This window comes from Microcebus murinus, chromosome 16, assembly GCF_040939455.1.
Source record: "Microcebus murinus isolate Inina chromosome 16, M.murinus_Inina_mat1.0, whole genome shotgun sequence".
In the NCBI taxonomy this organism is placed as follows: domain Eukaryota; kingdom Metazoa; phylum Chordata; class Mammalia; order Primates; family Cheirogaleidae; genus Microcebus; species Microcebus murinus.
Window position 1 is genome coordinate 43,765,056 of NC_134119.1, and position 27,055 is coordinate 43,792,110.

The 27,055-nt window shown below is 36.4% G+C and overlaps 1 protein-coding gene across 1 annotated transcript in view; it reads left to right on the forward strand.

Annotated features, from left to right (window-relative positions):
• Positions 1-27,055, forward strand: part of KIZ (kizuna centrosomal protein) — a 113,098-nt gene that overhangs the window by 17,351 nt on the left and 68,692 nt on the right. The window contains exons 4-6 of the mRNA XM_012761976.3: positions 1,419-1,511; positions 17,832-18,480; positions 18,833-19,148. Coding sequence (XP_012617430.2) covers positions 1,419-1,511; positions 17,832-18,480; positions 18,833-19,148 — 1,058 coding nt within the window. The remainder of the gene's footprint in view (positions 1-1,418; positions 1,512-17,831; positions 18,481-18,832; positions 19,149-27,055) is intronic.

A 27,055-nucleotide genomic window follows, 5' to 3' on the forward strand; every position in this document is an offset into this window, starting at 1 on the left:
TGTTTCCATAAGGAAGTGCTCTGCCTTTGGAAGGAGTGGCTCTGAAATGATCCCATAGTGAGGAAATCAAATACAATGCCCATTGATATCAAAGAGCATAAGAAAACATTTGTAGTCACAGGAAAAAATAATTTTTAACTAACCTGTAATAATATGTTTATATTATAATCTATCCCCCATGCATTTCTAAAGATTCTTTCCCTGAGAATCTATCAAGTATTCCTGTTTAGAGCTCTTAGGGTTAAAAATTTAACATCTTTAAGTTCAAAGGATTAGATATAGAATAGAGAAATGTAAATTTTATCTTCATGATTGCCTTATATCTTTTCTTAGTTTATTATCTTATTTTTATCAGTAAAATTTTTACTTAATTAGGTTATCTGTTTAGATCATTACTGTCATCTATCATGTTAATAGCATTCTGCTAGAAAAAAAATCTTTACCTGTTATTAAAAATAGGACAGCATATAAGACCTTTTAAAATATTTTGAGGGAAGCAAATCAGTTTTGGTTATTATTGCCTGTTCAGTTTTTGTGTGTCAAAGCAAAGCTCAGGCCTATTTTATGTTCAGAGAACTAAGAAAACAGCTTTCTGATTTCATGATCTCATAGGTGTGTTTCTAATTGCAGTTCATAATTGCCTAATTTAGAAAATGTTCTGATATTTATCTTTGATGGACCACAATCAGTGACTTTTTTAAGGCTTTAATTACTAATGTACTGAATCAAAGTGCTTTTTTATGCCTTTTAAGAAAAAGTCATTTTATGATTAAATCACTTTCACCAATTATGGTGTGGTGATGATGCAAACATCTTTATGTAGTTATTAGTGCCATAGCAAACTTGATTCGTATGGCACTCATCATTCATGTCTATAGCGTATTTTTATTCATAGAAAATGGAATTTGTTTTAAGGTGATGATCTAGCAAATAATGTACTCAATTGCCATGACTATCAGGACCATGGAATTATGTAGATATCAAATAGATAGGAAATCAGTAGGGTTGATTTTTTTTCCCCTTTGGGACAAAACTTTTCAAGGGAAACATTGTCTAATGTGTTATTTTCATAATAAAGTAATTGGATTTTCATGATAGCATAATGAAATGTCAAGCTGTTATTTTATATATATATATATATATATATATATCAAGGTTTTATTCTCTAAATTGATGAAAGACTAAATAAAAATCCATCAAGCCTTGTTTTATTAAAAAATTTATAGGATCTTATAGAATTCAACTTTGGATATGTGTTATTTGTAAAATTTCTGTTTTCTAAATAAATTGAATTTCTTGACAACATCAGCTTTTCCTTTCTTCTTCACTGTTACCTTTATGTTGTAAAGACTGCAAGATATAGACAGGAGCTAGTTGTAATAATATTCATCACAAAATCAAACTTTGTTTATATTTAGATTGAATATGAGACTCACATTAAGAAGATGCAGTTACTTTCAAAAGATAGCCTGGGAATAAAAAGTGAACTGAAAGATGAAGACAGAGAGAAGGTAATAAGTTAAAATGATAAACTTTCTATTAACAGAGGATTTCTGGAGTGTTCATATTTTAAGATATTATTTTAAGTAAAATTATCTTATTACAAAGATCTTTTTGATTAAATCTTAAATGATTATTTAAAGATTTTTGCTGGTACAGTATTGCTTTAGTATCTAATTTAATTAAATTTGCTGAAAGGCATCACTTTGGGGTTAAGAGATAAACTCCAAAGAAAACCTTAGTGGTGTTAGTAGGTAAAATTGTGTTTTTGTAAAACATGCTTTGTAGATCCTTTTTTCTTAGTTTGAGAAATGTTTTAAATGAAAAGTAAACAAAATGTGGCATTTTGATTCTTTCCTTTGTATATGTGATTTTGTACATTTTAACCTTTTCACAGAGAAAGTGGAAAGAAGAGATTGCATATCTAAGCAATAGACAAAAAGATCGGCAAGGAATACTTAAATAAATTCTGCTATGTATCTGCTGTAATGCAGGCTTCTAATCCTCCTGCCTATCTCCATATAAATGATTCTGTTCAAGACCATAGATGTTTTCTTCACTAAAAGCAGTAAAGCTCTTTTAGATGAAATGTCTAAAAACATCTTGTAATAACTTGGAGCATGCTGGCAAGAGTAGTCACTTGTGACTATGTGTGAAACCCCCTCAGCCAGTCGATATTGTAATAAGCAAAAATGGTAGCATCACTCCATTATTCAGAAAAGCCAACAGCGTGCTTGTTCCTTAGGCTGCAGCATTCATTAAGGAAAGCTTACTGGGCTGAAAGCTGGAAACAGATGATAACGGGATATGATTTTCATATTTAATGCTTTCCTTGGAAGAGTATGTGTGCTACAGATTGATAGAAGAATCAACTGCTACTTTACTAAAAGACTTTCAGGTTTGCCCTATAGCTACCGATGGAATCATTCAGCCAAGAAATTAACTTTTTCTCCTTTTACCTGCTTTATATATCTGCTAAGCAGGCTGCCTGGCTGCCAGTAAATGTTATTATGCAGTTAACTGTTTGGTATTTAAGACTCTTATCAGAAAAGAAACAGAGGCCACACTATTTTGTTTTTATAGTAGGGGGAAGGTTTTAGTTTTTCTTTCTTCTGTGCATTAGCAAGCATTAATCTGAGTTTATAGGAAGTTTTAGTTTTCCTTCCCCATAGATTAAAAAGTTAAAAAACCTAGAATTTAGAGCATTCTTTAAACTGTAAGATACGAAACATCCAGCAACCTTGACCTATATAAAAAGGCCTTTAATGATAAATGATGTATATGCCATTCGATGTAGGCCAAATGTGGTATGATGTGATAGACTTCTAAACCATTGAGGCAGTTTTTCTGTTTGACATTTGGTCATGAAATAATTGATGAGTTTTTAATCTATAGGCCAGTTTGTTCTTTCTATGCCGTTCGTGATACACATATTCTTAGTACGGCAGTGTCAATGGTACTTAAGTAAAGTGGGAGACTTTTTTTTCTCTATTTGCTCCACAGATTGCTTACATTATAAATTCTCCTTTTAAGTCATATTTAAAATTAGGGCAAGAGACACGTAGTCAATGACTCCTTAAAATGCTGCACATAATAATTAGAAGAGAAGTTTTTTCTTTTATACTAAAAAATGTCATCTCCTCAAAAGCTTTAACTGTTTACTACATAAGATTCAATTAGGAAACATTTTGAGAAATTTATATCTTGCCTTTTCCAATTTTCCATTGATGTTTGATCAATTAAAAGGTAAATATATTTCAGCAAAATCATGATTAGTTAATCCTTATTATATTTTAATTCCTGAACAATTTCTTATTATATGAGTGTTTTATTTTTCAGTGGAAATCTGAGTTCCTCTTTTTTGGGCAATCTCTGTGCCCAGAGCCATTGGTCTCCAGGGACTTTCCTAACGCACAGTATAGTCTCACTGGTTGAATTTAGTGGGCCCCTCTATGAATGCCACAGTTCTTGCTCTCAAGGTGCTTCTTACCAAGCAATGTTCATTCTAAGGCATAGGCTAGTATGTGATAAGTGCTACTTACATGGGACAGTCATGAGCTACAGAAGAAAGAAAGTACTGCTTCCTCTGAAATGAGTAACCCAAGCCTTGGTGGAGGAGCTGATGTTGAAGGATGGGCAGATGTTCATGGGGATATGGTGGACATTGTAAGGGTAGGAAATGTTATAAATGAAGGAGCAGGAACAGAAAAGCCCAGTGGGTAGTTGTCTAGTCTGGCTGAAGTCTGAAATTCTGATAGGGAAGTGGTAGAAAATGAGCTCAGAAAGGTACATCATGGGATTTGGTACCTGAAATTACAGTACCATTCTCAAAAACTGAGATTTCCTCCTTGAATTATCATGTGTGCATGTGTGTGGGTGTGTGTTTGAGCAGAAGAAGGAAGGACGTGTGAGTAGAGCAGTTACCACAGTTGTGCAGTTGTAGGAAGATGAGGCAGGCAAGGCTATACAAGATGAACCTGCAGGAGTCAGTGGAGTTGAGGAAATGAGGGTAAGTTCAGACAGGGAGAATTCGCTGAGGGCCTGTATTGAGGGTGGCTGTTGACTTGGAAAATACTAAAGAAGGGGATAGAATCTATCAAATTGGCGATGATTCTGAATTATAAAAAGACATTTAAAAAAGTTATTGCACAACTTTCAACCACAAGCAGTAACTTGGATGCCAAGAAAAGTCATCAAGTAAATGAGTGTCCCTTTTTTAAATGTAAAACTCCTGGCTCAGTTTTGGTATATGACATCCATTGTTTGCATGCATCCAGTAGCTACTCTTTAGAATCGTGCATTCTCTTAAAAGGATTAAGTCTATTCATGCCTCAAGCTTGTTTCCACTATTAATTTAGTTAGTAAACTTAACAAAAATTGATACAGTAAAAAGACAAAGTTTGGCCCCATTTGAATCCTCACAAATTTACTATAATTTAATAATTCTTCCCTTCTATAATATATTGTCTTTTTTTTTTTCTTGAAATAGGGCCTCACTCTGTCACCTTGGGTAGAGTGCAGTGGCATCATCATAGCTCACTGCAGCCTCAAACTCTTGGGCTCAAGTGATCCTCCTGCCGCAACCTTCTGAGTAGCTGGGACTGCAGATGCACACAATAATGACTGGCTAATTTTTTCTATTTTTGGTAGAGATGGGAGCCTTACTCTTGCTGAGGCTGGTCTCGAACTCCTTACCTCCAGCAAATCCTCCTGCCTCAGCCTCCCAGAATGCTAGATTATAGGCATGAGTCACTGTGCCCAGCGTATTGTCATTTTTTATTTTGGGATAAACTCTTTTTGTCTCTAGGCATGTTCTTCTGGTTGCTCAATTTTTTTCATACGAGCAGTGATTACAGAATATACATAAAAACACATCAAAACGTTTGTACTCTAAGGAGATGGCGATGACATTTGTGAATGATAGTATAAATTTTGGAATGGGGTTTTCAAGTTTTTTTGAATTATTATGCTGTGAAATATATTCTACTAGCAGTAGAAATGAACTGATTATACTCTATTATGATAGAGTATAATCAGTTCATTTCTACTGGAGAACTGTGGAGGACCAGAACATTTCATCCCAGGGCTAAAGGCTGGTTGGAGAGTATCACTTCCAGTGTTGTAACCCTCCCTGCAAGAGTCACGTGGAGAATGGTTATGCAGGTGGTTGCTCCCACTCCTAATACTAGTAGTAATGGTGGGTAATGATCACTGCACTCTTACAGTGTGCCAGGTGCTATATTAACACTTTATATGCATCAACTCATTTAATCTTCTCAACAACTCTGGAAGGAGACCCAGTTGTTGGCCCCACTTTATAATGAGTTCAGAAAAGTTAGTTAAGTGCTCAATACTACACAGCTATGATTAGGCAGAGCCAAAATTCAAACCCAGACTATCTGGCTTCAGCATCCATGCTATTAATCATCTTGTTACACTACTTTCTAAGGTAGTGTGGGTAAATGCTCTTCAAAAATTAGGAGAAATTCCTGATGAAATTAAAACAGCTTTAAGTGCTGTGTTTTTACCTAACCTTGGGAAAGAGTGAAATGGTCTTTCTTGGTGCTGTAATATTCCAGCTGAGTCAGGTGAGCCATGGCAAGCAGAGTGCCTGCCTCTAAGCTGCTTATGTTTGCAATAAAAGGAGCATCCATTTCAGTTGGCTTTGTGGGGCAGAAGAAATACCTTACAGCTCTACTGAAGAAGAACTTGAAGGGAGAAAGCCTGCACAGACACAGGAGACAGCTGTGCCTGGTGTGCAGGGATGAGCCGTGCAGTGGCTTTAGCTGTGGATTTGAGTGGTTCAGGAGAGATGGCTGAGCTGTGTGCGACCAGGAGCAGTTCCACTGTGGGAGAGGCACCAGACAGAGAAGATGACACCCCAGTGTTAGATGGTGGGAAGGGTTCTTCCATTTCTGATGGGACAGACTGCTGCTTCCAGTATATGAGCAGTATTCATAAGATTAAGGCAGCCACTGTAGGGCCTGGCTCATCCCCAAGGAGTGAAGGGATCTTGTGAAAGGGAAACCCTGATTGAAATAAATACTGCAGCAAGAAGGAAAGGAGTCCTAAAACTATGTTGAAATGTCCCCACTTAAACAGCAAGTGACTTAGGTTGGAATCCCCTGGAAGCAGATCCTAAAACAAGGGTTTGAGTATAAGTACTTTATTTGGGAAGTGGTCCCAGGAAGCATAGATAGGAGAGGGAGGAAAATGATGGGGGGAAGGGAAAGTAGTTTGTAAGAGTGTATGATTGAGTGGGTTACCGTTGGGAGCACCTGGTGCTCAGCCCCATTTGGGAACTTTGGAGATTGTGTAGAACATGGCTCAGGAGTATTTCACCCAAGGGGTAGGAAAGAGGGATGTTTCCCCTCCAACTCAGACACTGACTGTGTGTTGCGCCAGGCTCCTCTTCTCGTACTGGACATTGGCTGAGAGAAGCACCCAGGCCAAGAGGCACAGGTGCTTTCAGGAAGACACTAGGCGTGTACTGGGAGTAGGAGGGCCCAGGGATATGGGCCTGGCCCTCTCACACCTGCTAAGGAAAAGAACTGCAGCATGAGGAGGGAAAGGGTTGGGTGACTACTTGGTTATCTGTATAAGCCTGATTTCTTAACCTTACTAGCCATGGTGCAGCCTTCTCCAGCAGCCTTCTTGAATCACTGCTAAACTATAAACAAAACAAAAATCTCCCTAGAGTGAGGCTCTGAGCAGTTGCCTTCAACAAGATGGTGACCCTCAGCTCTGCCATCCTCACAGTCGTGGCTGTATTTGACTTAGAGCTATGACAAGTCAAAAGGTAGTCTATCTGTGTTCAGCAGGGACTCTTATATTAAATTGCTTTTTTATTTATATGTGTTTCTATTCAGAAAACAATTAGAAATTCACCTTCATGACATAAATAGTTTTTTCAAGTCATGGCCCTAAGACTAGATTTGTAGACCTTTTTTTCAGGAGAGGGTAAGAAAATATTCTTCTCTCCCAGCTCACAGACCATGAGCTCCTGCAGGAGAGGGCCCAGGCCCTTCCCCTCTGCACCTGTGAGTGACCATGTGCTGCTGACCTGAGAGGAGGCAGAGGGGAGAGCTGTTCTCTGAGTGAGGCATGCATTCCATTCCAGGTAGAAGGCAGATGAAGTTTGGACTTTCCATATCCTGTTTCCTTTTGGGGATACCTTCCAAGTGGCCAGTGGGGAGTGTGGCTTGAGTTAATAGCTAACAAGTTGGTCTTTCAGGCACTGTTCTAAGGACTTTATACATATATTCATATAAGAACACACACATACACATTTGTTACAACAAGCTTACAAAATAAGAAATATTTTAATATCCATATTATAGATTAGAAAATGGGGCCTCAAAAAAGTTAAGTAACTTGCCCCTCGGTCATACAACTGATAAGTGGCAGAGCTAGAATTCAGATCCCAGCAGACTGGTTCAGAGTCCTAACTAATAAATAAATACATCAGCCTGCTTTTCAGTTACTGGAAGAAAAGATTTACTTAGAAAAATAGTGGGAGAGGGCCTTTCTTTAAGGGATTTAGCTTCTCTCTCATAGTCAAGAATGAAAGAAAAACAACATTTTTAAAACTTTTGTGGGGACATTTGGGGGGGAAGATATATCTTCCTTTGCTCTCCTCTGCAGTGGAATTATGTGACAAATGTGTCATGTGACAAAGGCTCTTACAAGTGAGAAAAGTATATTCATAAACACAGGGGCATGCATCTCTTGTAGTGGAGTGATGGGGAAGAGGGAGAACGTGAATGGGAAGGGGAAAAGTAACAAGTCAGTTTAACAAGGGGAGGATAAATTCTGTGGAAAACACTGTTACTTTTCTCCTTTTGATAGTACAAGGGATCACAGAAGCTCCACAGGAGAACAAATATTGATTTCTTGTTCTTTAGAAGGTTTTCTAAATGTCATGTACTTATATTCCGTGAAACATTGTATTATTAGAAAAAGATACTCTTTATGCAGCTTGAAAAAAAAGTGTTAGTGCCTAGAACTTTCTTTGAAAGGAATCTGGCAATGACTATCACAATTAGTATACACATATGCTTTGTCCCAGCAGTCCCACTTTTGGTTATCTGCCACCTAGAAATAAAAGCTTTGGTTCAAAATTGCAAAAATATAGTCTGTCTGTTGCAGCGTTATTTTTAGTAGCAAAAACATGGAAGCAATCAGAATGACCAGTGTAGAGGGATGGTTGAGCTAGGGAAGGGGGTGCAGCCTCATAATCTGGCACATATCGGGCAGAATTGAATGTGTATTCCTTGTGATCTGGGGGTGTCCAGGGTATACGTTAATCGAGAAAAGCAAGTTGCAGAGGGTTGCATACAACATGCTCTCACTTTTCATTCTCTTGTCTGTGAAAAAAATATTAAGAAAAAACAAATACTTCCTTAGTATTTTGCAAAACATGAAGTATAACATAAATATATTTTTTTCAAAGTTCAGTATGGATCAAGATTCACTTGCTTTGAGTACTGTAGTTCAAGATGATTAAGACATCATTACAATAATTCTAAACTTGCTGATATCTCCTTGTCTGGTCCTCCTGTTTCCCCCAGTAGGATGAACTCCTGATTTAAAAAGTTACCTTCTGTTCACAGTAAATATTTTCAATCATGTTCATTTGCTTTGCTATTACTCTCCGCAACTCCCAACATTTTTATAAGACTGCAGGTGGGTAACTGTGACAGGAAAAGTAAGCACTGAACTAAAATCTTGGATTATAGATTCGTCTCTAGCACTCAACTGCAGAAAGTAATAGGAAGGTGTGGAAAAGTTGGTCATTATATTAGATCCTTAAATACTGATACATGCTCCTTCTTTTGGCAGTAATGTCTGTCTCTCAAAAACTTTTGAATTTCTAATATTCCTGTGTCAACAATAATGTGAAATACAGCATTCTCTTTTCAACTTCCCTGGCTCAGAAATTGCTTTTAGAAGACATAATAATGTTCAGAATTTAAGATTAAAATACACCCTATTTCCTGTTGCTACGCCAACAAAATGACAGACTCTTTTTAAAAAGAAAAGAGACACTGTCTTAGGGCCTGATCTCTCAGCAAATGGGAAAGCTGCCAACCTACAGAAGCCCAGCTTGTATTTTACTGGAGCCAGTATTTTACTGTGTAAACATTGAGCTAGTTCAAATGTAGCATTACCTTATAGTGAGCAGCAGTTAATTTTTGCAAGTTTCTCATACACTTTTTGTTATAAAAGTTGAAATAATTGTTTATGGGAATGCAAAATGGTGCAATCACTTTGGAAAACAGTTTGGCAGTTCCTGAAAAAGTTAAATGTATGATTATCATTTGACCCAACAATTTCATTTATATATCCCAAGAGAAATGAAAATACATGTCCATACAAAATCTTGTACACAAATGTTCATAGCAGCATTATACATAATAGCCAAAAGGTGGAAACAACTCAAATGTTCATCTGATGAATGGATAAACAAAATATGGTATATCCGTACAACAGAGTATTATTCAGCCGTGAAAAGGAATGAAATACTAATATATGCTACAACATGGATAAACCTGGAAAACATTATGCAAAATGAAAGAAATTATCAAAAAAGACTACATATTAAATGATTCCATTTATATAAAATATCCAGAGTACGCAAATTTTTAGAATGTATATTAGTGGTCAGGGAGGATAGGGAGTTATTGTTAAAAGCTATGGAGTTTCTTTCTGGGGTGATAAATATACTAAAAACAACTGAGTTGTATACTTTAAAAGGATGAATTTTATGGTGTGTGGATAATATCTCAATAAAACCGTTTTTAAAAGCTTAAATCAGGTTGAATTTGTCAAATTGGAAAAAATAAAAGATGGAAATAATAATGTTCATATTCCTGACATAATCCTATACAAACCTTTAAGTGAATTTCTTTTTCTTGTGTTTAAATTTATCATTACATAGGTAATACTGAGTATATAATTTTTTAATTTGCCATATCTAAGCCTTTTCCTTATTATGAGATTGTCTTCATTTGCCTCATTTTTATGACTTTATAATCTTGCCCTATTGTATAGTCATACAGGTTGCTTCCAACTTTTCATGATTTAAGTAATGCTGTAAATGAACTTGTTTGTCCACACAACTTTTTTTTTTCTATTATTTTCTTAATGGATGGATTTCCATGTAGAATTACTGAATAAAAGGCAAAAAACATGTTTAGGACTTTTTGTGCCATATTCTTTTCCAAAAGGATTCTGCCCATTTATTCTGCTACCAAGAATGTAATTGAGAGCTTCTATTTCACCTAACTTTCTTCAGTACTGGATATTTTCATATTTTTAATAAACTTTTATTTTAGAATAATTTTAGATTTGCAGAAAAGTTATATAGTACAAAGAGTTCCCTTGCATCCCTCACCCAGTTTCCACCATTGTTAACATCTCATATTACCATGCCACACTTATCAAATCTGAGAAACCAACACAGATACATTACTATTAACTAAACTCAAGATTTTATTCATTTTACCAGTTTTTCCATTAATATCCTTTTTCTGTTCCAGGACCCAACACAAGATTGAGTATTGTAATTTTAATTTTGAAAACTTTTAGTGTAATGGGGCTGGGTGCAGTGGCTCACGTTTATAACCTGAGCACTTTGGGAGACTGATGTGGGAGGGATTGCTTGAGGCCAGGAGTTTGAGATCAGCCTGAGCAAAAATGAGACCCTGTCTCTACAAAAACTAGAAAAATTAGCTGGGTGTGGTGGTGTGCACCTGTAGTCCCAGTGGCTCAGGAGACTGAGGCAGGAGGATTGCTTGAGCCCAGGAGTTTGAGGTTACAGTGAGCTATGATGATGCCACTGCACTATAGCCCAGGCAACAGAGACTGTCTCAAAAAAAATATATATATATATTTATTGTAATAAGTATAAATTAATATTATACTTATTAGTATTTTATATATAATAAGTATAATATTATACTTATTAGTATTATAATAAGTATAATATTATACTTATACTCCAGGAAGGTCCTTCAGGATATATTCTAGAAGAAAGTATTATTGTCATGGGAGATGACAGCTCCATGTGTGTTACTGCCTCTGAAGATGACCTTCCAGTGGGACAAGATGTGGAGGCAGAAGACAGTGATATTGATCATCCTGATCCTGGGTAGCTCTAGGCTCATGTGTGTTTTCATCTTAGTTTTTAACAAAAAAGTTTAAAAAGTAAAAAAAAACTTTTAAATTTTAAATAGAGAAAAGTTTATAAAAAAGGATATAAAGAAAGAAAATACTTTTGTAAAGTTGTACAATGTGTTTGTGTTTTAAGTATTATTATAAAAGAGTCAAAAGTTTAAAAACAATGTAAAAGTTTATAAAGGAAAAACATTACAGTAAGCTAAGTTTATTATTGAAAAGAGAAAAAAATTTTAAATAAATTTAGTGTAGCCTAAGTGTATAAAGTTTATAGTGTACATTAGTGTCCTAGGCCTTCATATTCACTCACCACTCATTCACCCAGAGCAACCTCCATTCATGGTTAAATGCCCTATACAAGTGTATCATTTTTTATCTTTTATACTATATTTTTACTGTATTTTTTCTAAGTTTAGATACATAGCTACTTACTATTGTGTTACAGTTGCTCACAGTATTCAGTACAGTAATGTGCTGTACAAGATTGTAGTCTTAACAGCAATAGACTATACCAGGGGTGGGGGACATTTTCATGTTGCAAGACCACATTAATTTAGCTGTAATCAAATAAGGCCACATTCAAGAAACTTCAATTAGGTATACTTAAAAATGTACACTATTTTGTAAAAATCTAACTATATTTAATAATTTCAAAAAATGAAAAATATTTGTTAATTTTAAAGTTGGCTAACCTTTTAATGACTTTGTTGTGTCTGCTTTTTGTTGGAAAGCATTTGAATATTTGGTTGCAGCATGGAGTCCACAGTTTCAGTTGATCCTCTAGATGGGTATCAGTCATTTGTGACCTTAGGGCATCGTGATTTGGGTTAGGTAGGAGAATGTAGATTTGCAGCAATATGTGGTTGAAAAGCAAGAAAGCATATTGGACACATGTTGCTAAAGGTGTGGTTATTCTCCTGTATTTTCCATATTTCAATTGGATCTTTTCTTAGCATCAAACATGACTTTAAAATGTCATCTACTGAGAGCTCAATCAATTCCATCTGTAGTTCTTTAGGTACCTTGGTGATATCAAATAAGTGAGGCTAAAATGCTAATTTGAGTATGATGTCATGATTCTCAAAGTCAGTGAACCTTTCATTGTATACTATTAAATAGGTCTATAATAGCTGCATATTCTTCAAATGATTCACATATATCATCCTGCTCATCAATGAGCTTGGCTAACTGGGGAAAATGTTCATCCAAAATTTCCTTTTTTTTTTTGAGACACAGTCTCGCTTTGTTGCCCAGGCTAGAGTGGCATGCGCCACCATGCCCGGCTAAATTTTTCTATATATATTAGTTGGCCAATTAATTTCTTTCTATTTATAGTAGAGACGGGGTCTCGCTCTTGCTCAGGCTGGTTTCAAACTCCTGACCTAGAGCGATCCACCTGCCTCGGCCTCCCAGAGTGCTAGGATTACAGGCGTGAGCCACCGCACCCAGCCCAAAATTTCCTTTTGAAGAAGTGTTTTGAAAACAGATAGCTTTTTTCTAAATGCTTGGATTTTTTTTTCTGCATATGATATGTAGACTTAGTTTTGCCTTGCAAAGAAGTATCCAAGTCGTTTGATTTGACATGCTATCACACAGAAATGCTGTATTCCTATAGACACCTTCTTTCAATAATTCACATTGCTGATTCTGTTCTTCATAAAATTTAACAGTCTGTTCTTGCAGAGATATTAATAAAATTTTGACTAACACCTGTCCCTGTGATAGCCAGCACAGTTTAGATTGATATGGCAAATCCACAGTGAGTATTTCATCCTTCAACTTTAGCATGTTACAAAACTGAGGATGCCTTGTTGCATTTGCATGAATATAGTTAACAATTCTTATAATTTGTTGCAAATTATAAGAATTTATAATAGTATTAATAGCTTTAGCACAGAGATTTTGCTGATACAAGATGTAATGAAAAGAAATGAGGGTATCTAGATCTGTTAATACATTTTTTTATCTGTGCAGTATACCCTTCATTTTTTTCTGGCTTGGAAGGTGCACCATTTGTACATACACTTACTATATTTACCAAATTCAGTCCAATTTCACTACATTTATCTTGAAAGTTGTTGAAGATATCTATTCCCCATAATCTGTTCACAAGAGTGCGCAAAGCAAGTAACTCTTCGTAGCAAAGAAAATCTTCTGTTATGACCCCAATGAGGTATAAAACTTGTGCCAATTCAGTAGTATCAGTTGATTCATCCAAAATGATTGAATAATATCCATTTTCCTTTTGAACTATTGCATGAAGTTGTTCTGTTAAGTTAAAGGCTAATTCATGCTGCCAGTCAGTTATGGTTCTCCTTCTGCAGTACAACCTTTCACACCTCTCCCTCTAATTTAGAATATTTGTGATCCTTATGAGTGTTATAATGGTGATGAACATTGAATTTCTTTAATGTTGATATTGCAGTATCACAAAGAAAGCAAATCACCTTATCTTTAGCAGAAACAAGATAATATTGCAATTCCCAATTCTCATTTAAAAATCTGTTTTTTTCTTCAGCATTCTCTTGGTCTTCTTTGACATGATGGGCTGTTAAGCAGACAGAATTTAAAAATACTATCTAAAACTATTCACAAATTCCACTTCAAACAGAAACACAGTATATCACTGTCAAAAGCTGATGACAGACTGGCATACTCAACCCCCATAAACTGTCACCAACCAGCCTTGTGTGGTAGTGGCGCCAAGTGGGGGAATTTAGAACTAAATCATGAGTGTAGCAGCCATCAATTTTAGCTCTTATGCCTTACTAATATTCTAATTGTGCCGGTCAATCTGGGAGGATTACTTTGTTGAAACTTATTTTATTCTTTAGTATTTAAAATATGTTCATTTTGAAAATAAAATAAAAATATAAAAGATGAAGAAAATGTATTAATAAAAATAAAAGGATTTGTTCTGTAAAATTTGGATTCTGTCAAAAGGCCACACTTAAGGACTTAGAAGACCACAGGTTCCCCACCTTTGGACTATACCGTATAGCCTAGGTGTGTAGAAGGCTGTACCATCTAGGTTTGTGTAAGTACACTCTATGGCATTCACATAATGACACAATTGTCTGATGACACATTTCTCAGAATATATCCCTGTCGCTATGTGACACATGAGTTTATTTTTTGTATTTTGTTTGATAGTGGGAAGATTGGGAGCTTATTCTCTCCTGAATAAACTTACTTTATCAAAGTATTATTATTGTTACTTAAAAACTATAAACATTCTTCTGTGGCTTTCTGCCATAAATACATAACATAAATGTAATCATAAGGAAACATAAGTCAAACATACTTTGAGAGACAGTCTGCAAAGTATCCAGGCTATATTCTTAAAAAATGTCATGGTTAGGAATGACAGAGTCTAAGGATCTACTCCAGATTAATGGAGACTCAAGAAACATGACTCTAGATTGGATCCTGAAGCTAGAACAAAAGTAGCTAGCTATAAAGGACATTATTGGGCCAAGTGACAAAATTTGAATAGGGACTGTGGAATAAACAATAAGATTATATCAATGTTAACTTTTCTAATTTTGATCATGAACTTTGTGAAGGAGAATGTCCCTGAGCTTTGGAAATACACACTGAAGTGTTTACTGGTAGAGAGGCAGGGTAACTTGATTTACTTTCACATGATTCAGAAAAAAATAGTATGTATGTATGTGTGTGTGTGTGTATGTATGTATATATATATATATGTACATACACAGATATACAAACATATGTAGAGGAAGAATGATAAAACAAATGGGGCAAATTGTAAACAATTGGTAAAGCCATTTAAAGAGTATTAGAGAGGCGGGGCACGGTCGCTCAAGCCTGTAATCCTAGCACTCTGGGAGGCTGAGGCTGGCGGATTGCTTGAGGCCAGGAGTTCGAAACCAGCCTGAGCAAGAGCAAGACCCTGTCTCTACTATAAATAGAAAGAAATTAATTGGCCAACTAATATATATAGAAAAAATTAGCCGTGCATGGTGGCGCATGCCTGTAGTCCCAGCTACTCAGGAGGCTGAGGCAGTAGGATCACTTGAGCCCAGGAGTTTGAGGTTGCTGTGAGCTAGGCTGATGCCACGGCACTCACTCTAGCCTGGGCAACAAAAGCAAGATTCTGTCTCAAAATAAATAAATAAATAAATAGTATTAGAGAAATGTTTTTTGTGATTATTGTAACTTTTCTATAAGTTTAAAATTATACCAAAATAAAAAGTCACTACTCCCTAAAAATAGAACCAGCAGCAACTGGAAATATATGTAGCAGGTAAAACTTCCTGTTGGGTTTCAGCAAATCCTCAAATGCAAGTTACCACTTTTGGTCCTGATGAGTGAATAATGCACCAGTCCCTAGGCTTTCATTTTTGCATATAACTAAGGACTACATTTTCATTACTCCTGATTTATTGCAGGCCACTGAAATGTAATGTTCTCATTAAATTATGTATTGATTGAGTTCGTTGGGGACCCAGAGGTGTTCCAAGAAGCCTGACAGTGCTTGGCAAAGTAAATTCTCTTTCAATGAAGTAAACCTCTGTTAACAGTGTCATTTCTTAAATTGGTCATTGTCTTCACTTTCTATGGTTCTGGAAGCATTTACTCTTTTATGTCTCTTTATTTTTTAGTGTACTTTGGCTTTAATGGAAGCATTTACTCTTAAGTTAAATTATAGTTCTGTGCTCCTTTCCTTTCCTTTTTCCTTTCCTTTCCTTTTCCCTCTTTCCTCTTCCCCCCTTTCCCCTCTCCTCTCCTCTCCTCTCCTCTCCTCTCCTCTCCTCTCCTCTCCTCTCCTCTCCTCTCCTCTCCTCTCCTCTCCTCTCCTTTCCTCTCCTCCTTCCCTTCCCTTCCCTTCCCTTCCCTTCCCTTCCCTTCCCTTCCCTTCCCTTCCCTTCCCTTCCCTTCCCTTCCCTTCCCTTCCCTTCCCTTCCCTTCCCTCTTTCCTTTCCCTTTCCCTTTTCCTTTCCTTTTCCCTTCCCTTCCCTTCCCTTCCCTTCCCTTCCCTTCCCTTCCCTTCCCTTCCCTTCCCTCTTTCCTTTCCCTTTCCCTTTTCCTTTCCTTTTCCCTTCCCTTCCCTTCCCTTCCCTTCCCTTCCCTTCCCTTCCCTTCCCTTCCCTTCCCTTCCCCTTTCCCTTCCTCTTCCCCTTTCCCTTTCCCTTCCCCTTCCCCTTCCCCTTTCCCTTTCCCTTTCCTTTCCCCTTCCCCTTCCCTTCTTCCCTTCTTCCCCCCCTCTACCATGTGAAGATACAGGTCATTTTCTCTTTCCCTGCCTGCACTCCCTGACCTCTGTTCCATGTGTGTGGCCTCCAGGCATGCCATGTAGCCCCCAGGACCTGTAAGTCCTAAAAATCTTTATTTCCATCTGTTTCTTACCTAACTATCAGAGGGATGCTTTCTATCTTAAAGATCCTAAATTAAAACACCTGTCTTTTTATAGCCATTGCTATGGTCTGAATGTTTGTGTCCCCTCAAAATTCATATATTGAAACTCTAACACCTAAGGTGATGGTATTAAGAGGTGGGGTTTTGGGGAGTTTATTAGATCATGGGGATAGAGCCCTTATGAATGGCATTAGTGCCCTTGTACAAGAGGCTTGAAGGCATTTGTTTGATCCTTCCACCATGTAAGAACACATCGAAAGGGTACCACCCATGAGAAAGTAGCCATTACCAGACCACAGATCTGCTGGTGCCTTGATCTTGGACTTCCTAGCTTCCAGAATTGTGAGAAACAAATTTGTGTTATGTATAATCTTCTCAGTATATACTATTTTGTTATACCAGTCTGAATGGAGTAAGATAGCCATCATGGTGGGTAAAGTGGTATCCTGTTGTGCTTTTGAATTACATTTCCCTAATGAGTAATGATATTAAGCATCATTTTATGTGTTTATTGGCCATTTGTGTATCAAATACTTTTCTTATTTTTAATTGGGTTGTCTTTTTTATTGCTTAGTTGTATGACATCTATATATATTCTGGATACTAGACCTTTATCAGATATATCATTTACAAATATTTTCTCCCATTCTTTGGGTTATCATTTTACTTTCCTGATGATGTTATGTGAAACATGCATTTCTTTTTTTTTTTTTTTTTTTTTGAGACAGAGTCTCACTTGTTGCCCAGGCTAGAGTGAGTGCCGTGGCGTCAGCCTAGCTCACAGCAACCTCAAACTCCTGGGCTCAAGCGATCCTCCTGCCTCAGCCTCCCGAGTAGCTGGGACTACAGGCATGCGCCACCATGCCCGGCTAATTTTTTTCTATATATATTAGTTGGCCAATTAATTTCTTTCTATTTATAGTAGAGATGAGGTCTCGCTCTTGCTCAGGCTGGTTTCGAACTCCTGACCTTGAGCAATCCGCCCGTCTCGGCCTCCCAGAGAGCTAGAATTACAGGCGTGAGCCACCACGCCCGGCCATTTCTTTTTTTAAAAATATACATTCTGTAATTGCTTCATTATATTTTATAAAATATCATTGTTATAAAATTAAATAGTATTTACTTTTTTTGCTCATTATGTAGGAAGCCTTGAGTTTTATATAACATTATAGATTTCAGTAGTCATGCTTCCTTTATCTCCTTTTATTTCTGAAAAAAACCTAATTGTTCATACATAAGATGTGTAACTCACATCTCTTTTGGTGTTGTAGGTTGTGGTGCAGGCGGGAATTAACTCAGGAATTAACTCCATGTCAATAGGATTGTATCAACCAGCAACAATCTTTATGGGCCGCCAAATGTCAGCTGTCTCAAGCATTGGAGATTTCAGTACAGAGCAGAAATCTTCCCAACCTACAAAGAACTTTTCAATTCCTGACCCACATTCACACCAACAGACAGCCCAGAACAGTAATGTGACAGACAGCTGTGTAGTACAAACTAGTAGTGACACACAGTGCTTAAATAAGTCTGACAAAATAAATGGAAAGACATCTCTTCAGATTGGTGAGAAAACGCCAGTCACAGCCAGTGTATTGTCTGAGGAGGAACAAACTCATTGCTTGGAGATAGGCAGCAACACACATCACGGCAAGAGTAATTTATCTGAAGGCAAAAAGTCTGCTGAACTCCATTCCCTGTTATGGGAAAGATTAAGTCCCGAGAACAGAACCACTGATTTAAAGTGTGACAGTTCCCGCAGATCAGAGGGATCAGAGAGAGAAATACTGACATGGAAACGTATTGAAGTTGAGGAAGAAAGAGCCAGCCTGCCAGTCTCTGCGATATCAGTTTCAGAATTCTGTGCATCTGAAAATAAGTGGTCTCAAGAGAAGTATTCTGCTGGGGAAGGTGTCTCAGGTGGGATGAGAGGCTGAGTTTGTTTGCTGATTTTTGTTGATATTTAGTTTTTCTGGGTGGTAGTGGTCTTATATAAGGACTATATACTCTCTAATTTTATCTCTGTCAAAAACAATATAGTGACTTTGCCAACAAATTCCATTCTAATGAGTTCTGAAATATGTATGTAGAAATATTTTTGCAAGTGAATTTGCTTATTTTTAAACCTCCTGTGATATTTTAAAATATTTTCAAGTTTTTAAATACTGTAATTGTTTCTACACGTTTTTAACCGATGAGTGATTCCACTCTGTGTTACCTCGCTTCTCCCTAAAGTTAGCAATTGGTAATCTATTCATATCCTCTCTTACAGATCATCTTGCTCATGAGGACCCAGAGTCACAAAAACGCTTCAGAGAAATGCAGGAAGAGGAGGAAGAGGAAAGTTCATGCAGCAGCAATGACCTCACCGTTTCTGTAAGTGAAGATGATCTGATTTTAAAGAGTCCAGAATCACAGCCAAATCTGGGTGACAAGATGGAGGGAGAAGATGGAATAGAGGCCTTAAAATTAATCCACACTGAGCAAGAAAGAGATGCCTTATCCACTGGAAAAAATAATTGTATTTTGCAAACCCTAAGCTCTGCTGATTCAAAAAAGGAGTCCTCCACTAATTCACCAACAAGAGAGTAAGCCATTCAATTTTTTTTTCACCGTTTTTTAATTGTAGACATTTTAAAAGACTATTTCACTGGAAATGTATTATTGAAAACTCAGCTATGATTGTGTAAGTTCCTTAAGTCTAGTCTTTTAGATAAGACCTAATTTTCTTTCTTTCTGTCTGTCTTTAACAAAATAGCTTTAAAAGTCTGAATATTGGCCAGGCATGGTAGCTCAGACCTGAAATCTAGCACTTTGGGAGGCCAAAGTGGGAGGATAGCTTGAGGCCAGGAGTTCAAAACCAGCCTGAGTAAGAGTGAGACCCCCATCTCTACAAAAAGTAGAAAAATTAGCCAGGTGTGGTGGTAGGTACATGCCTGTACCTGTAGTCCCAGCTACTCAGGATGCTGGGGCAGGAGAATTGCTTGAGCCCAGGAATTTGAGGTTGCAGTGAGTTATGATGATGCCACTACACTCTAGCCTGGTCAACAGAGTGAGACCCTGGTTTCAGAAAAGAAAAGTCTGAATATCATTGAATCATGGTGATTGGCAGTTTATAATTATATCCATGGTTAGGTGACAATCCCTGGTTAATGTATAAGTCATTTTCCCCAACCTCTCTCTCCAACCTTTTAGAAAATAAATCCATTTTGAAGTTTTGATACCATAGAAGGTGACAAATTGTTAAACTTATTAGTAATTCAGCTTTAAAGACTAAGAAATTTGTATCTAATTAATTTGCTTAATCCTTGTATTCCTTCCCATAGTGTCATTTTTACCATCTGATTAAATGAGTTAATAAGTCCTTTTAATTTTATATCTAAGCTAGATTTCCTTTACTGAATGTAAATAGGAGAATGTTAGAATCTCTAATGTTAAATAGGAATATCAGGGTTCTACATTTTGAGCATTTACCTAACTCATAAAAGCTCTTATATACTTTTTTTTACTATTGATTGGAGATACTAGGTAGAAGAAAACTTTGTAGAAAGTTTTTATATATCTACTATGTAGAAAACTTGTTAACTGTTGAAAACTGATTCTGTGATAAAAAAAAAATAGCACTAATAGCATCAAATCTCTTTTAGAGATAGAAGAAACCTAAGTAAACAACCTAAGGTAGCTCTCACCTTTTACAAACGAGGAAACTAAGGCCAAGGGCATAGTAGTGCCACATAGGCCACTAGGGCAGAACCCTCCATACACCCTATTTTCCTGACAGCCCCACCCCCACCCTGCCAAACTTCCAGTTACACTGTGCTGGAATGCTGGCCACCTTTCATCCCAATAGTCCTGGTAGCAGTGAAAAGCCAAGTGGGCATTCTTGTATATGAAGACACATGTTTTCTTTTAGACAGCTCCCTTATACCTTTTAATATATTGCCTCCTACCATTCATTATCTATTTATGGTGACAAGTTTAATTTATGGTCTGTGTCCAAACTGATGCTCAGGAAATATTTATTAAGAGCATGTCCTAGTACAAAGTACTTGCACTATGGATGGAAGAACCAAAATGGTTCTTGTCAATGGGAAATTTGACTTATCAGAAAGGCAAGCAAATGGATTTTTCTAGTAATGATACTTCTCTCATTAAAGAGGTATAGGTAATACATATTACATTATTACATCATCAGAAATTTTATTACCAGACATAGAATGTATCTATCTCTAATTTTGTATTTATGGGCTTATTTTTATAGCACATTGGACAAGTTAGTACTTCAGTAGGCTAACTGGGAAACTAGTGTACTTACTCAGTACTCAGACTTTTTCTGAGGGGAAAAAAGTTGCATATATATATAGAATTACTGTTTAACATTTCTCTAGAAGTCAAGAATGTTGGAATTTGGGGATGTTGTTTTCCAATATTTATTGGAAAATATGGGCATTTGGAGAACATTTTAGTATTTCTGTTAGTAAAATGCCTCCAGAATGAAAAGATCAGTCAGCAATGGTTGTTTCTGTGTCTGTGTTTTCAAATTTGAGGCTATTGATTTTCTATGGTAAAAGAACTCTCCAAGGAGTAGGTTGAAGGTGGTTTTAAATGATGCTGGTTAACTTGCTGACATCTCCACTGCTTTTGAGGCCCCACATTCTCTTAATTTACTGTTTAGCATGAGCTCTTCTTTTTGCTCTGAAGGTTAAGTATTAGTCTGAGATTGTAGCATCATATTTATAGAGTTAAATACTATAACCTCAAAGGTTCAGTATCTCAGTTTACTTTAGAGAATGTTGCGGACCTGGAGAAAAATCACTTGAATGAATTTTAGTTAACAAAGATGAAGAGGTGGGACAAAGGAAGACACATAAAGAAGATATGAACAGGAATCTAGAATCTCTGATTTGATGATAATGATGAGAGCAGTGATGATAGTAGCTATTATGTTTTAGCAAATCTTTGTGCCAGCTGAGTTGTTGTGCTTGAACATAAAAATTGGTCTTGAATTTCCTGCCAATGAAGGTGAAAAGGGAAGTGCAGTATGCTGAATAGTTCCCATCTAAGGAGAAAAGTAAAGCCAAGCGTCATTTTTGGTGTTGGTTATTTTATTTTATTTTATTTTATTTTATTTTATTTTATTTTATTTTTTGAGACAGAGTCTCATTCTGTTGCCCTGGCTAGAGTGCAGTGGCCTCAGCCTAGCTCACAGCAACCTCAAACTCTTGCGCTCAAGTGATCCTTCTGCCTCAGCCTCCCGAGTAGCTGGGACTACAGGCATGCACCATAATGCCTGGCTAATTTTTTTATACGTATTTTTAGTTGGGCAATTAATTTCTTTCTACTTTTAGTAGAGACAGGGTCTTGCTCTTGCTCAGACTGGTTTTGAACTCCTGACCTTGAGCGATCCTCCCGCCTCGGCCTCACAGAGTGCTAGGATTACAGGTGTAAAATTTTTTAATACAGCTTTATATTTGCAAATATTTTCTCTTAGTCTGTGGCTTGTCTTTTCCTTCTCTTAACAGTGTCTTTCACAGAGCAGAAGTTTTTAATTTTAATAAAGTCAGACTTAGCAATTTTTCCTTTCATTGATTATGCTTTTGATGTTATATCTAAAAACTTATCACCAAACCCAAGGTCACCTAGATTTTCTCGTATGTTATCTTCCAGAGGTTTTATATATAGTTTTGCATTTTGATCTATGATTCATTTGGAGTTAATTTTTGTGAAAGGTATAAGGTCAGTGTCTAGATTCCCATTTTTTTTACATGTAGATTTCCATTTTTCCAGTACCATTTCATGAAAAGACTATCCTTTCTTCATTGAATTATCTTTGCTCCTTTGTAAAATAATCAGTTAACTAACTATATTTGTGTGAGTCTATTTCTAGGCTCATTATTCTGTTCCATTGATCTATTTGTCTATTCTTTCACCAAAACTACAACCTCTTGATTACTGTAGCTTTATAGCTTTATAGTCTTGAAATAATGTAGTGTCAGTCATCTGATTTTGTTTTAATTCAAAACTAAATTTGAATTAAATTTGTTGGCTTCTCTGTATCTTTTGCCTTTCCATATAAAGTTTAGAATTGGTTTTGTAATATCCAAAAAAAAAAATAACTTTCTGGGATTTTGATTGGGATTGTATTGAATCCATAGATCAAATTGGGAAGAACTGACATCTTAACAATATTGAGTCTTGCTATTCATGAATGTGAAGTGTCTCTTTATTTATTTAGATCTTCTTTGATTTTTTTCATCATCAGAGTTGCATCATTTTCTTCATGTGGCTCTTGTACATATATTGTTGATGTATTCTTAAATTTTTGGGGGGAGTGCTAATGTAAAAGGTATTGTACTTTTAATTTCAAATTCCAATTGTTTATTGCTGGTATATAGGAAAACAAGTGACCTTATCTCCTGCAACCTTGCTGTAATTGCTTTTGAGGTCCAGGAGTTTTTAGGTCAATTCTTTGGGATTTTCTACATATAAAAAAGCATATCATCATCTGTGAACAAAGTTTTATTTCTTTCTTCTCAATCTATATGCCTTTTATTTCCTTTTCTTGTCTTATTGTATTCGCTATGGTATATAGTACAATGTTGAATAGGAGTGATGAGAGGGGACATCCTTGTCTTGTTCTCAATTTTATGGGGAAAGCATTTTGTTTCTCACCATTAGGTATGATATTAGCTATAGGTGTTTTTGTATTAATAGATGTTCTTTACCAAGTTGAGGAAATTTGCCTCTATTTCTAGTTTTCTGACAGCTTTTATAATGAACAGGTGTTGGATTTTGTCACTTGTTTTTTCTGTATTCAATGATATGATCATATGGTTTTTCTTCCTTAGTTTGTTGATTTGATAGATTAAATGTATTAATTTTCAAATGCTGAATCAGCCTTGTGTATTTGAGATAAATCTCACTTGATCATGGTATATAATTTTTGTATACATTGTTGGATTCAATTTGCTAATATTTTGTTAAGGATTTTTGACTCTGTTTATTCGAGAGACTGATCAAAGTTTTCTTTCTTGTAATGTCTGTCTGGTTTTGGTGTTAGGTAATGCTGATTTTATGGAATGAGATAGGAAGTGTTCCCTCTGCTTCTGTTTTCTAGAAGTGACTGTAGAGAATTGGTATAATTTTTTCTTAAATATTTGATAGAATTTACCAGTGAACCCATCTGGGCCTGGTTTGGGAAGGTTAAATATTGATTCAATTTCTTTAATAGATATAGGCCTATTCAGATTATCTGTTCCTTCTTGTGAGAGTTTTGGTAGATTATGTCCTTTAAGGAATTAGTCCATTTGTCTAAGTTACCAAATTTTGGGGCATAAAGTTCTTAATATTCCTTTATTATTGCTTTAATATCCATGAGATATTAAAGATGGTCTGTCTTTCATTTCTGATATTTATGTCTTCTGATGTTTGTCTTTTTTTTTTTTTTTTTTTGGCTAGCCTGGTATTATGGACTGAATATTTGTGCCCCCTTGTCTTCCAAAACACAATTCAGGTGATAAAAGTTAAATGAGGTCATAAAAGTGAGGCCCTAATCCAACAGAGCTTATGCCCTTATAAGATGAGGAAGGGACACCAGAATTCTCTTTCCTCCACCATGTGAGGGCACAACAAGAAAGCAGCCATTTGCAGGCCTCACCAGGAACTGAATTGGCTGGCACTTTGATCTTGGACTGCCAGCCTCCATAACTGTGAGAAATAAATTTTGTTTATTTAAAGCCACCTTGTCTATAGTATTTTGTATTGTGTTTGCTCTGAAAGCAAACTTTCTGTGAGTTTATCCTTTTAAATTTGTTGAAGTGTGTTTTATGGTCCAGAATGTGGTCTGTTGTGGTGAATGTTTTATGAGTTTGAGAAGAATGTGTATTTTGTTGTTGTTAGATGAAGTTTTATAAATGTCAATTAGATCTAGTTAATTGATGGTGCTATTCAGTTTGACTGTGTCATTCCAGTCTGCCTGCTAGAACTGTCAGAGGTGTGTTCAAGTCTCCGACTATAATGAATGTATCTGTTTCTCCTTACAATTCTACCAGTTTTTGCCTTTGTATTTTGATACTCCTTTGCTAGGGACATTCACAGTAAGGACTTTAATGATATTCCTAGGTTTAGATTTTTTGGTATCTATCCTGCTTGGTGTTCTCTGAGCTTCCTGGATCACTGGTTTGGCATCTGTCATTAATTTGGGACATTTCTCAGCCATTATTACTTCCAGTATTTCTTCTACTCTTCTTTTTTTCTTTCTTTCTTCTTCTTCTGGTGTTCCCATTACATGTGTCCATGCCTTTTAGAATTGTTCCACAGTTCTTGGATATTCTGTTCCAATTTTTTCATTCTTCTTTCTCTTTACACTTCAGTTTTGGAGATTTGTATTGACATATCTTCAAACTGACTGATACTTTTCTTAACTACGTCCGTTCTACTGGTAAAATCACCACAGGCATTCTGTATTGAGTTTGATGTTTACTGTTTTTTGTATCGAAAACATAGATAATTTAAAATTAATTATTCTTTCTAAGCCCTTGTATTAAAGAATCAAACTAAAGTCAGTTACAGATCGAACTGCTTGTTCTACTCTTTCCCCCGTCTCACTACTGCACTTAACTAATTTAAAAAAAAAAAAGAATCAGACTATTCTCCCTTCCCATTATAGTACCATAATTGAAAATCCCATTTAGTAATTTCATTTTGATTCAACCAAAATTTCCTGAAAACCTACTGGGCCTAAAGCTCTGTTTGTTCTGTGAGTTATGAGGTTGTGACAATTTAAATTAAATATGACTGCAAATTCTTCAATATTTCTTTTATCAAAAGATTGAGTCTCTGTCCTTTTGTTTTGAATATGGGTGGGCTGTGAATGCTTCAGCCAAATAGAGCATGGTGGAATTGATGTTATATGACTTCTAAAATTGAGTTATAAAAGGCCATGTAGTTTCTACCTTGCTTGCTGGAACACTCACTGTAGAACCATGAACCACCGTATAAGAAGTCTCATCATGCTTAAGGCTGCTATGCTGAGGCCTCTGTGCTGAAGAAATGACTTGTAGGTGCTCTAGTCACTAGTCTTAGCTGAGCCTTGTCCTTCCAGTTGTCCCCACCAAAGTGCCAGACATGTAAGTGAAGCCTCTAGGACTCTACAGACAAGTCCATCCACAGTTAAATATCACCATATGATCTCTCTCAGTAATATATGAACTGGAAGAATCATCCAGCCAATCTCTGCCTGATTTCCTAATCCGTAAAAGCATGAGATATAATAAATTGGTTCTTGCTTTAAGCTACTAAGTTTTAGGCTAGTTGGTTATAAGTCTATAGAAAACTAAAAAAATAGTATATTCATTTAACATTAAATATTGTGTGCCTACTCTGTGCCAGGCACTGTTCTTGCTCTTATGGCACTTATGCTTGTGCATGTGGAGGGGAGGAAGGAAACATAAATGGATAAGCAATCTGTATGAAAAGTGTTAGGACAAAGAATAAGCAGGTTAAGTTGATAAAGAAGGCATGGGTGCAATTTAATATAAAATAGTCAGGGAAGGTAAGACTGTCTCTCCGGTAAGACAGTATTGAGTAGACACCTGAAGTAAGTAAGTTGAGTGGGTAAGCCATGTTAAATCATGCTCTCTTCTATTCACTTAACCTGCTCTGTTTTCTGTCATCTTACTTTTTCTCCCCTGGCGTATTTGTTTATTTCTCAGTTTATGTTTCTTCTCTCTTCTTCTGTATCTGGGAGAGGAATGGGATATATCTTGAGAAAGAGCATACCAGGCAAAGGTAGCCACAGTACAGAGGCCATGTAGTGGGAGCACACTTGGTGTTTTTGCAACAGTGAAGAGATCAGTGCAGCTGGATCAGAAGAGGTGACAGAGAGAAGGGAGGAGATGGAGTGAGAAGTATCACTGGGCCACATCCTGAAGGGTCGTGTAAGCTGTAGGAAGAACTTTGGATTGTACTTCAAGGGAAATGGAGAATCACTCTTGCTGTTTAATGGAAAATAAACTGGGAGAAAGGGTGGTAGCAAGGAGATTTGTTTGAAGAATATTACAGTGATCTGGGGGAGAGGTGGCAGCAGTGGGGTGATGAAGAATGGTCGGATTCTGGATATGTTTTTAAGAAGAACCAGGAGGATTCATTACTGGATGTGGGTTATAAGAGAAAGGGGGCAGAAGGGTGACTCCCAGGTTTGGAGGCACAGTGACTAGGAGCGTAGCCATTCACTCATTTAATGATATAAGGATCATATAGGAAGCACATGTTTGAGGGAAAGAAAACCAAGATGGGAGTTTTGGATATGTTACATTTGAAATGCCTTTTTGAGATTCAAGTGGAAATGTTGAGTAGACAAATGGATTTTATGAATCTGGATTTCAGAAAAAGGTCAGGACTAGAGAAATAAATTTGTAAATTATCAGTGTATAAATGTATGTTTAAACTGTGACCTCTAAGAAAAGTGCGAGGTAGTGAACATAAATAGGAAAGC